General features: G+C 38.1%; 1 protein-coding gene across 2 annotated transcripts; it reads right to left on the bottom strand.

Moving 5' to 3' along the window:
• Window positions 1-2,574: 2,574 nt before the first annotated feature.
• asb7 (ankyrin repeat and SOCS box containing 7) lies at window positions 2,575-12,465 on the bottom strand. Of its 2 annotated transcripts, none has more exons than XM_052561437.1 (5): window positions 12,325-12,465; window positions 11,448-11,524; window positions 10,345-10,598; window positions 7,584-8,189; window positions 2,575-4,375 (listed from the first exon to the last, which is right to left on the bottom strand). In XM_052561437.1, exons 2-5 carry the CDS (start codon window positions 11,492-11,494, stop codon window positions 4,236-4,238), a joined length of 1,047 nt encoding a protein of 348 aa, XP_052417397.1. In that variant the 5' UTR covers window positions 11,495-11,524; window positions 12,325-12,465; the 3' UTR covers window positions 2,575-4,235. The 2 variants fall into 2 exon arrangements, with proteins under 2 accessions (XP_052417397.1, XP_052417398.1); XM_052561438.1 differs by having other exon boundaries at window positions 10,345-10,590; window positions 12,325-12,380.
• Window positions 12,466-12,474: the final 9 nt, after the last annotated feature.

Below are 12,474 nucleotides of genomic sequence, written 5' to 3'. Positions count from 1 at the left end.
CTAATGTTTGCAATATATGATCAAATGGAATGTGCCTTTAATGTTTACATAACCGGGGGGGGGGGGGTCTTTAAAATTTAATTTCAGGTGTCAAATATAAGACTATTAGTTACTTTCATCTTGGCTCACAGTAAAAAAAAAAAAAAACTGAAGCGACGTGGAATTAATTTTTCATTATTATGACACGTCTGTGTTTGACTGAAAAACACATTTTAAGCATTTTACCTTTAGATCAATAAGGTCTTTCAGGTCGTGAGAAAACGTTCATCGAGTGTGACTGTCATGTTTTTAATTTAATCTCATTACAGTCGATTCCCGCGCATTGCGTCTGTTATTAAGTCTACACATCTGCTGTCCCCTGACGACCTTTTCTCTATAGGCTACTATACCGTCTCATTCCCTCGATGCACCTGTAGCTGCTCTTAAATGAGGGGCATGACATTACACCGGTGCGCGAGCAGAGCACAAAGGCCGGCAGTCTCGAGCTCTCCGGTCGCGGGCTTTTATTCCCGCGGTCCAGAGGGAGGGAGCTACTCTTCTGGCCTTTCATTCCGTTCTGCATCGCCGGGTCCCGCATGAGCCCCAGTCTGGGCTTTCACCAACTAAATTAAGACCTGATAAAAAACGGTACCGGAACAGGTGAGTGGAGGTGTACGAGCAGAGATAATACGCCCTTTGTGCTTCCGCGCGCCGATAACGGTGTGTCCCATACCGACATGTGCGCGCGCTTGTGTTTGTCATTTGTAAACTCAAAAAAGTAAAATGTTTAAACATTTAAAAACATTTTTTATACTATTTCAACTGTAAATACACCCCCCCCCCCCATTATGACAATTGTTTTGACAAGATGCGGTGTGCATTTTTATAAAAGCTGCTTAAATATCCCAATTTAACTAAGCTATTAATACTAATAACTTTTAAATGCTACTATATTTTTTTATTTAAAATAAAAATAAATAAATATGTACTTATTCAAGTGTATTTATTTATAATTCAATTAAAACAAATTTTAATAAATGTCGATGTATTAGTAAAAAATGTTTATGATGTTAGGAATCACTTTTTCAAATATTGTTAATTGATTTTGATGTATTGTAATTTCTAAATAAAAGACTTTTGTCAGCCCTTTTGTAAAACAAACTGTTTTAAACTAGGCTGGTTTTAAAGTTCATAAAGATTATTCAAACAAAAATGATTATTATAAAAATAATAATCATCATCAGCTTCTTGATGATGAAATTAGGAGACCTAATATTGAATCTCAGATTTTTAAACACACACACATACACACACACACACACACACAACCTTCATCCAGCCCTGCTTGCATATATATTCAAAAGATGGGAACAAGAAGAAAATAGAACATGGAATTTTAATTACTTGAACAGGCTGATTTTATGTTTATTGTTTTTATTTATTTTGCAGTAATAGCAAGTTATATTTATACGTTTTCTTTGATCCTTGGATGAGTTACACAAAGTTTCATGCTCAGATTACTGACCCTAAATATGAACAATATAATATTGATCCCAACATTAGCAGAAATGTCACTATCATAGACTGACACATTAGGAAAAAAACCTAACGAGCTTTACAGCAATCGCCTCTTCCTACTCTCTCAACGATAACCGTGATTTAAGACACATAAAGCCCTGTTGAGTGTGCTTTGCATATTTCCTTGTGTGGCCTCATGTCTGCTACCACAAGTCAGTTTCAGACGGCCCACTCATTCAAATGGATCTGTCCTCTTCCGCACAGATATATGCCCACAGACAGGGAGTTTCCCTGATGCCACGGCCGGGGCTCAAGGAAGAGCTGTTTCCAGCGAGGCAGAGGACACCATCCATCCGGCAAGACCACCAACAATAGCAGCATTGTTCTGCGTGTCTGCAAGGAAACACGGCCTACAGAGAGATGCCATTGTTTTATTGTGTAATGTTACCTGCGATTCGAGAGAAGATAGCGGCCTGTGTTTTTGTGGTATCAATGTGCAAATATATCATGGCGTTCTTAGGTCACTGCTGAGTTCTGGCACGGGATCGGCTCAAGAGAAGCAGGAAAGCAGAAACCTTTTTATTTAAGAACAGCATTCCTAGGAAAACGAGAGAGAGAGTGAGACGGATTGAGAGATCGCCTTCCAACAAAACACCAGCCGTTCTCGAGCAAACAATACACTGAGATCTCTGGAAGAAGCTGCGATCCGCTGCCAGGCGTTGTCATTGAAGGTGCCTGTAGCCGGACGGAGATAACACGGCATGGGATGAGCTTTCCTCTCAAGCGACGCCAGAGCTTTGGTTTGGAAGGCAAAACAGTGAGATATGAGCCTGAGACCACGGGAAAACCTGAAGCCATGCATAACACAGGCTTCCCACACCTTACTATCAGTGCAGCTTCCTTTGTGTTTGCTGGAGAAGAAAAATTCCTGTAAAAATGAACTTAAACCTACCAGTGATTATTAAACCGTGTTTTTAAGGCTGACTGTACTGGAGTTCAAATTAAAGACGGCAATGACAGCAAAACCTAAAAGACAGTGCATTTACTAAATGAGCAATGAATTCAGCAAAATCAGCATATTTCTCAGACATTTTATTAGAAATTCATCACACTCTAGAAAAATGGATGCAAATCAATGAGCACGGCACTGGTACTGCTTCAAAAGTACAGCAATAAGACTTAGAAAAAATAACAAATGGGGACATTATGAGATCCATTTATTCACACGCGTTCATGTGAAACAGTAGATTATATACATTCAGTAGTTGAAGCTGTGGAAGACAAATCCCATATCACATTCCCTGGCTCTCAAATCAGTCCTCCACGCCTGCTTCAGAATACATTACGGTAGCAAGCAGTCATCCAGAGATGCTTTCAGTCCCGGAACTCAAAAAAGAAATCATTTCAATGCTGTGGGCAGGTCACGTTAATGCACTTGAAGTGTGTTCATGATGTGGTGAAATGCTGTAGCTGTACTGCGTCACGGACTCAAGGAAAGGCAGCTAGTGTTCCAACCTCTTTGTGAGAGTCTCTCCCACCAAACGCTCTCACCTTGATTGAGATTTTATTAAGGGGAAAGATCAAAAATAAAGCTGCGAGCATTCGGACTAAAACGTTGCTTGAAGTAGTGCCAAATGATCTGAACTACTGTAATGCTATCCAGACCTTTGACTAATGCTTATATTGTGTAGACCCCCCCCCCCCCCAAAAAAACAATTAAGTGCATTTCAAATCATTATATATTAAAAAAAACAAAAATCACGAGAGCATTAAATTACTGATTGCAAAAATGTTATGATTTGTTATGTGCATTATAAGAAGAAAATGATGGCCAAGTCCAATTAAGCATCACTAATATTCCATTTAATTACAGATTCGGACGCTCCTACATCAAAGCCCTTGACAGGTCACACAAAAAACACAGAACCACTCAACAAAACACTTCCATAACACAAGCATGTGGCTTAAATAGTGTAAAAATATCTGCTGTACATATGACACAAATATTTACATAAAGTTTGTTAATGTTCTACGCACCGAATACAAGTTCACCTATGTAGTCCTTTAGTCGTGACAAAGACTTAATGCAAACTAAAGCCAAGCACCTCTGATACTGAATCTCCAACGATTTGTAAAGAAAAATCGTATATAAATATAATCATAAAAAATAAATCAATTAAATTAAAATTCTCAGAAGAAAAAAAATATGAAGAATGTTTGCAGAGACAAACTGAGAGCCTGTTGGTTTTCTTTCTTTTTTTTGGTACAATTTGTTTTTAAATGCAAAAAATTGGTTTCTATTAACTTATTGTACCAAAAAAAAGCTGTGTTTGAAAATGATTTCTTCACAGCAAAAATGACAATAGCACATCCATTTTTTTTTATGAGGGTGACCTGAATATTTGGCAATTTCTCTGGATAGCTTAGCTTTTATCTTTTCCTTGTCTGAGAATGTAGCCGATAGAAAAAAAAGTCTAATACTTACAAAGGCCTTGTTGATTTAAGAGCAAAAAAAGATATTTGGTACAAATATCAAACGTCAGCATTTTTCTTCCCTCATGGGTCAGGAATTTCACCACGACACCTTCAGTGAACTAATAAACGTGGCCATTACAGTGTCTTTATTTCACTGCTCTTGTACAAAACGCTGCACCTGCTCCCAGAGGTCGAGTCGAAGTCAAAAGAGAGTTTGCATAGAGTCTTAAGGGAACCTACAGAAACCAGTTGATCGGTTGCTGTCAAACGCTGTCGAACTTGTGTTTTAGGTAGTCCTTCATGACCTTGGCAATGGGCAGATCTTCCAGAAACTTCAGGCTCTGCAGACCGATGCACTGCCGGATCTTTATCCTGCACAGATCCTGCAAAGTCCTGGGCTGCCCTGAAACACACGAGTCGCAGGTTAAACCAGAGTCTATCAAATCTGACTGCATTCCTGTCTCAACACAACTATTTCAATCTAAGAACTGAGAAAAGAACACAAAAGATGTGTACCCAACAGTCTAAAACTTATAATAGAAACTTAAAATAGAAACCTTTATTGAATTATTAAGGTGCAACATTTGTGTCTGAATAAATGAACTTACTACAGTGTTTGCAGAAGCAGACAGAAATGGACGCCTTAAGAATTAAACTTAGCAGATACACACAAAAGACTCTGAATTTAAAGACTACAGAATTAGTAGAATTTTCTCTTTTAGCTCCACATCTTTACAGAAATTAAAAATTCCTCAATGTTGGCTTGTTTTAAGAGGTCTCTATAGGCTCTACTTTTTTATTGTATTTATTTGTTTAAATCTGCTCATTGATGTTGCTGATTATCAATTAATATTTGTATTACTGTACTGAGTTTCCATTGTTTCATTATACAATTCTTTGTATTATTGTGCTGCTTTGGGTTTGACAAAAGTACTTCATAAATAAAACTAATTATATATATATATATATTGTTGTCTCTGTGTACTGCAAGCTTATGTCACTAAAAAAAAAATTCCTTATATGCGCAAGCGTACTTGGCAATAAAGCGCTTTCTGATTCTGATATAAATGTAATATAATAAATTACAGAGAGCCTGAGTAGATTAAACTACATTGCTTACTATATTGCAGACGTCTTACAGACGTTTAATTCAAAGGGTCAGAAAGAGAGAGAAAAAAAGGCTGTTTTTGAAAAGAAAAAAAGAAAAACTTAACCAACATTGTAAGAATTTTTTTTTTTTTGTGCAGTATATATAATAAATGTATAAACCTGTCACAAAAAGTGTAACTTCAGGTAGAAGCATGGAAAATGAATTTATGGCAGGCACAAAAAAACAAAAACTTTAGCAACATAAGTCGATGATAGGGGAATTGAGAAGCACTAAAAAGGGGAAAAAAATTTTGCAATCAAAAATCTAATTAAAAACTACCTGCATATGTACAACAACAAAAAACATCTTATTCAACGGGTTAGAGAGAGAGAGAAAAAAAATGGCCATGAAAAATGATTGTTTCTGGCACAAAAAAAACTTCATAAGTGGACATCAGGGGAGGAAGAAAAAGTGCACACAAACACAACGTTTTTGTCCTTTTGTCGTACTAAAAGAGTTCCAGGAACCCAGTGCACAGAGTTTATCAGTTTTAATGGGCCCGTTTTCCCGTCCCAACACAATATGGCACAGGCTGTGCGCACACAAATGAAGCCAGCTGGAAAAACCACTACAAAGAGCTGGAGACGGCCATCTGCAGCCCCTGTCTTCTGTCAGTCTCCATGCCTTAGCAAAAGCTCTCAACTATAGGTGACGGCAGAGAGACAGAAATGAAATCAACACGTATTCTCACGCAGCGCACCGACATGAAGTCATGCTCTCAAAGAGTCCTCGATGTAAATACAGCCACCGAAGTGCTTTTTTATTAAATAATCAGGGTGAAATGAGATCTCTCTGAATGAGCTGACAGTGAGTAAATGACTGCGAGAGGTGGCTTTGATATGGTGATATCAAAGTTGAAGCGAAGCGCAGGAATGTGGCCATTGTTGCGTACTTGCTCATTAGTGCTTCAGGTAACACGGCTGGCTTTCTCTGACGGCCGATTGTTCTGCGTGGGGGATAGAGATCATAATGCCGTTCACTCGGCCATTGCTCAACTTACAGATTGACAGAACGGCTACTGCTCTCCGTGAGATTTGACATTTTTAAGGAGAAAAGAGGGAATATGAGCTCCTTTGATGATACTCTCCTTATTAACCCTTGGAGTTTTAATGCTTCGGGTTTTACTTGATTGAAGCTCTTTTCTAATGTATAGCTCTAATATTAAACTGGAATGAGCGTATTAGAATGTGCACTCTTTAACTTTTTATCTTTTTAACTTTTTCCAAATAAATATGAAGCAGCACAACAGTTTCCAGCACTGATAATAAATCAGCATATTAAATTGATCACAGCAATAAATTACATTTGAATGTATATCAAAATAGAAAAACTTTTTTTACATCTTAATAATATTAATTTTATTCCTGTATTTTGGATCAAATAAATCCAGCTTTGATGAGCAGAAGAAACTCCTTTAAAAAACATAAAAAATCATTCAGATAATAATGTTCCATGAAGACATTTTGTAAATTTACTACCATAAATATTAATAAAACCTTAATTTTTGATTAGTAATATGCATTGCTAAGTAGGGGTGCTCCGATTACGATCGGCCGATCGTTAATGCGCATCTCGTCAGTAAAGCCGGTTTTCTAATCAGCGGTTAATTCCATCAGGTGTGTGATTTTACATAGAGCAGCTGTTACTACACAGAGCCGTTGTTAACTGAGAAGATGCGCCAAAAAACGCTGAAAATGAAGTGGATTTGTTAACAACGGCTCTGTGTAGTAACAGCTGCTCTATGTAAAATCACACACCTGATGGAATTAACCGCTGATTAGAAAACCGGCTTTACTGACGAGATGCGCATAACGATCGGCCGATCGTGATCGGAGCACCCTATTGCTAAGAACTTCATTTGGACAACTTTAAAGGTGATTTCCTCAATATTTAGATTTTTTCTGCAACCTCAGATTCCAGATTTTCGAAAAGATCTCTGCCAAATATTGTTCAAGGCATACATCAATGGAAAGCTTATTTATTCAGCTTTCATATGTATAAATCTCAATTTAAAAATTAGTGGACGGGAGAAGCATGAGCTGTTGGACGTGGTTTCTCGCACGGTGGGTAAGCTGGGACTGAATTGGAAGGTTGAGAAGGCAGAGGCTCAACCTTCATCGAAGCTGGACGACCGTTTTCTGACTAGTCGTACACCTGCGCAGCCCCGTAGGCCCTTGCCTCTTTTCCCGGACCTCCACCAGGAGGTTTCGAGGTCCTGCAAACAGCCTTACTCGGCACGCATTACTAACGCTGCGGCTGAGGATTTCGCCACCATTTCTGACATGGTGAACCGTGGCTATGCAGCGATGCGTCCGGTAGAAGAGACTCTCGCCAAACATCTCGCGCCTAATTCGGCCACGGCATGGAAGTCTCGTCCCCTTCCTTCCTTCTAAACTGACTTATAATGATTGGTTTTGTGGTCCAGGGTTATAAATAAGCATTAAAGAGAAGGTGAACATACTTGTGACCTCCTGCAGGAAGTCCAGACAGGGCCGACTGATGCCAGACATGCTGACGGAAACAGCCACGGGCGTCTGTCCCTCGTAGTTCCTTGTGTTCGTATCGGCTCCGTAAATGTACAGCATCTGCGCGCACAGCACATCGTCTCTGAGGGCCGACAGGTGCAGCGGTGTCTGTCCGTCCTCCAGCCGGCCCAGGTTAGTGTCTGCTCCGCGCTGCAGGAACATGCGGCAGTATGAGTGGTTGCCCTTAATGACGGCGTAACGCAGCAAGAAACCGTTCTGAATGTCTATGTTGGCGCTGTGGTCGAGCAGGATGCGGACACAGCTGGAGCGCTCGCGGATGATGGCCAGCTGAAGCGGCGTGGTGCCTTTGTCGCTGAGCGGGTCCACCTCGGCTTTGAACTCCAAGAGGAGACGCACGAAGGAGTCACGGCCATAGTGGGCCGCAACATGCAGAGGCGTCCAGCCATCGTTACTCTTGGCGTTGATGATGTCGCTGCGATACTCAGACTCCAGCATGAGGCGGGCGATGCGGGCGCGGCCGTGCATGGCGGCGTAATGCAGAGCGGTGAAGCCTCCGATGAAATCCTTCACTGTGGGATCCGCTGGAGAGACAAACATGACAAAAATCTGAACAAAAAAGTTCATCAAGACAAACTTTAGGTAGACATAGCTCAAACTTTGAAAATTTTGTTCAGGTGTTGATGACGTTTTTTTTTTTCATGTTGATAGCATGTTTTTAGGATGATTTATATATTATTAACGTGTTGCTAGCATGATTAGCATGTAGTTTGCATGTCGCTAGCATAATTAGCATTAAGTTAACATTTTGCTAACATGTTCCTAGTATGATTAGCATTCCCAGCATGTTTCTAACAAATTTCTAGCATGATTAGCAAGTAACCAGCATGTTGTTAGCATGATTAGCAAGTAATGATGCTAGCATGATGAAATCCTTCACTGTAGGATCCGCTGAAGAGATAAACACAGGACAAATATGAACTAGATAAAAAAAAAAAAGTCTGTCAAGACAAACTTTAGGTAGACAAAGCTTAAACTTTGAAAAAAAAATTGAGTTTTTGATCATGTTTTTAGAATGATTTATATATTACAAACATGTTATTAGCATGATTAGCGTGTAGTTAACGTCGCTAGCATGTTCCTAGTATGATTAGCATGTTACTAGCATGTTGTTAACATGATTAGCAAGTAACTAGCATTTTGCTAGCATGTTTTTTAAAAAGTTTCTAGAAAGATTAGCAAGTCAATAGCACGTTGTGTTCATATGATAAGCAAATGATTAGCATGTTGCTAGCATGTTGAAATCCTTCACTGTGGGATCCGCTAAAGAGACACACACATGACAAATCTGAACAAAAACAAAACAAAGATTTAAGTTGGCTTTAGAAAGCCAAGCCTAAAAGATTAAAGCAGTTGTCAAAGCTTGAAGTCTGAAAGTTTCGATAGTTTAGTTGTTGACTGCATGTTTCTGACTACCATGCAGATAGCATGTTTTAACCATGATTAACATTACTAATGAGTTACCAGTGTGATTAGCATGTAGTAAACATTTTACTTGCATGTTCCTGGTATGATTAGCCTGTTGTTAATGTAATAATCAAGTTACTAACATGTTTATAGTAAGGTTAGCATGTTGCTAGTATGTTTGTAGCATGACTAACAAGTTATTAGCATGTTGCTAGCATGTTTCTGTCATGAATAACAAGTTAATAATTCTAGCATGATTATCAAGTTACTAGCATGTTATTAACATGATTATCAAGTTACTAGCATGACTGACATGTTTCTAGCATGATTAGCACATTACTTTTATTATTAGCGAGGTACTATCATGATTAGCATGTTTCTAGCATGTTACTAGCATGATTATCAAGTTACTAGCATGATGAAATCCTTCACTGTGGGATCTGCTGGAGAGACAAACACATGACAAATCTGAACTAACTAACTTCAACTGAACGCCTATTTAAACTGAACTTCTGAGTCTATTATTTTCCTGTTTATTTCTGTGAAGTTGCTTTGAAACAATATGCACTTTATGAAGTGCTATATAAACAATGGTGACTTGACAACCGAGAACATCAGGCAAGAAACAAGGAAAGTTTGTAAAAATAACATTAATTAGGCTTGCTATAATTACTATATTAGAAATATTACTAGCACACTAAACCAAACACACGATCCAAACATTTGGATCATTTGCATATCACTACTATATTGTAAATCAAAGGACTGTAACTTGGTAATGATTTTCTCTGATGACAGGCTTCGTAATTTTCTCTGAATCTCAATCAGTACAGATGATTGAACACTTGATTGTGGATCATTCTAGCTGCAGATGTTCAGACAAAAAACAGTCCTGTTCCATAGCGCCCTCTAACGTCTAGCATGCATTACTACACATAACCATGAACCCAACGCTGGTTATCACAGAGAATAAAGTACATGAAATGTGGAGAGGGGTCACTTTTACAATTAAATAGTGATTAATACACACAAAACAGAACTTTTTCATGATTTTTTTGTCACTTCTGGACCTTGGAAATTTAAATTACCATTTGCTCTTGTTGTGTTGAAATAAGAAGCTCGTACATTTTGTGCATTTTTAGTGTCACTTTGAACAAATCAACCACAGTTTTTAGTAAACATCAAACTAAGCTGATCATTTTTGGTTTTCTTACCAACTGACACTTTAAATCACTTCTGCACATCCCGCCACTGTCCTAAAATAGTCTTTACCTCCGTGTTCGAGGAACACGCGCACACATCGCTCCTTCCCCTTCGCCGCAGAGAAGTGCAGCAGTGTCCAGCCGTTGGCGTCCCTGATCTTGGGCGAGTAGCCCTGCTCCAGCATCTTGCGGACGGTGTAGACATCGCCGGCCGCCACTGCCGCCTGGATCTGCAGCTCCTCCTGTAACTCTGGGTTCCTTCTACAGTGATGGTTCAGCATCCTGTCACATCTCGCAGTACGGCGCTCAGACGCTCCTGTGTCCCTGCAGACAAACATACTCAAGTGAACTTATACAAATATTTTTTTCCCGCCAAACATCATATGACACTAATCAAATAAATAGGAAGACAAATAAACAATGAGTCAGACATTAACATGTCCGTCTGATATAGTCACAATGTTTACATATTTCAGGGAAAACAATCTGGATTATAATATCTACAGCTCATTAATTTGAGCTCTACTAGTGCTCTCAAATGATTGATCGCAATTAATCGCATCCAAAATAAAAGTTTTTGCTTACCTAATATATGTGTATACTACAAATATACATTTGTTTTTCTTTTTATCTCTATAATGAAGTTTTGTTTACTTTTAATTTGGATGTTATTAATTGCTTGACAGTACTTATCTCTATACATCACTTCATTATAGAGATAAAGAGAAAAATATATATATATTTTTAACACAACAATTACCAAATATCACTTGTTACAAGAATGTCAATGTTTTTCAAATCTTATAAACAATGTATTGTAATAGCTACTATTATAAATACTATATTTAAAAATTTCTTTGTTGCAGATTTTTTCTTTAGATTTTTAACAGGAGAACATGATAGATACAAATATAAAAACAAATATGTAACATTAATATAGGATCAAAACTGTGTGAAAGTAAATAAATGCACACATCACTGTTAAAATAATAATAATATATTTTTGCATGCAAAGTAATGAAGCCAAAACCCTCAAACCAACCATAAACAAGCTTAGACAGCACATTTTAATATACTACAAAATAACAGAAATTACACACACACACACACACACACACACATATATACATGGCCTACAGATAATTAGAAAGTTCAGCTATGAGCCAAAATTACCATTCATTAATGTCTTGTAGTTTTGAAACAGCCTTTGCGTTCTGCATCCATATTCACATCCACTTCAGATCTCCATTCTAGACATGCAGAGTAATATAGAAATATAATCATTCATGAGTATCACTATACACATATTCATTATTAAAGAATGTATACACACGATTTAATATATGCATTTATATGGATACAATATGCATGTTTACGTGCATAATCTTCTTTTAGCCACACCTGTCTGATGAAGTCTTATTTACACACTTATCTGTCACGTTGCATTGATTATCTCTCTGTTTAGGAGGAAATATTAACTGTCACCTATCAGTTCACTGTGTTATTGTCTTTCAGCCTCTGAAAAACGGAGCATTTAAACACCTTTATTAACTTATATCAATGCAAATGTTCGCAAACATACGTGGTATATACCAGCAAATGAAGTTTAACCATTTTATCACCTCAAATAGGTTAAATAATAGGAGAATAATCATGTTTGTAGCTGCTGCACTGAGAACAATGAATCTGTTAGCTGCTGTGCTAAACCAGCTGTGGCTGCTAAAATCAGCCTCAAACAGACACTAAAGCGGCTCTTTTTAGAGACCGGCGTGATTTAATTTAATACCGGTGAAGTTTCGATACGATAATTCTGACACTAAACATTAAACTGAAAGAGAATTTGACAAACTCTGTGACTGACATGTACTGATACTGTATTAGCATAGTTAGCATTTAGCCAGCGGTTACTGACCATTTTCACAACAACGCTGCTTTTAAAGTTACTCAAAGTCTCTTAACCTGCGGCTAGAGGATACAATTAACGATATCTGCTCATTAACACAATAAAGACTCGATAGACCGTGAAATAATATATACATAATATACATACAGAGTACAAATACAGTCAGGTAGCCATGAACATCATCTCCAATGCTTCAAACCGCAACAGCCAATCAGATTCCAGCTGTCAAATACGTCATGCCTACATCATGCTGCTGCGAAACAAATCGCCGGATGTCAGGGTTTTGCGACAATTGTG

Source organism: Carassius gibelio, chromosome B7 (assembly GCF_023724105.1).
Source record: "Carassius gibelio isolate Cgi1373 ecotype wild population from Czech Republic chromosome B7, carGib1.2-hapl.c, whole genome shotgun sequence".
NCBI lineage: Eukaryota > Metazoa > Chordata > Actinopteri > Cypriniformes > Cyprinidae > Carassius > Carassius gibelio.
The sequence above is the reverse complement of the archived record's forward strand: the minus strand, read 5'-3'. Positions and strand labels throughout refer to the sequence as shown.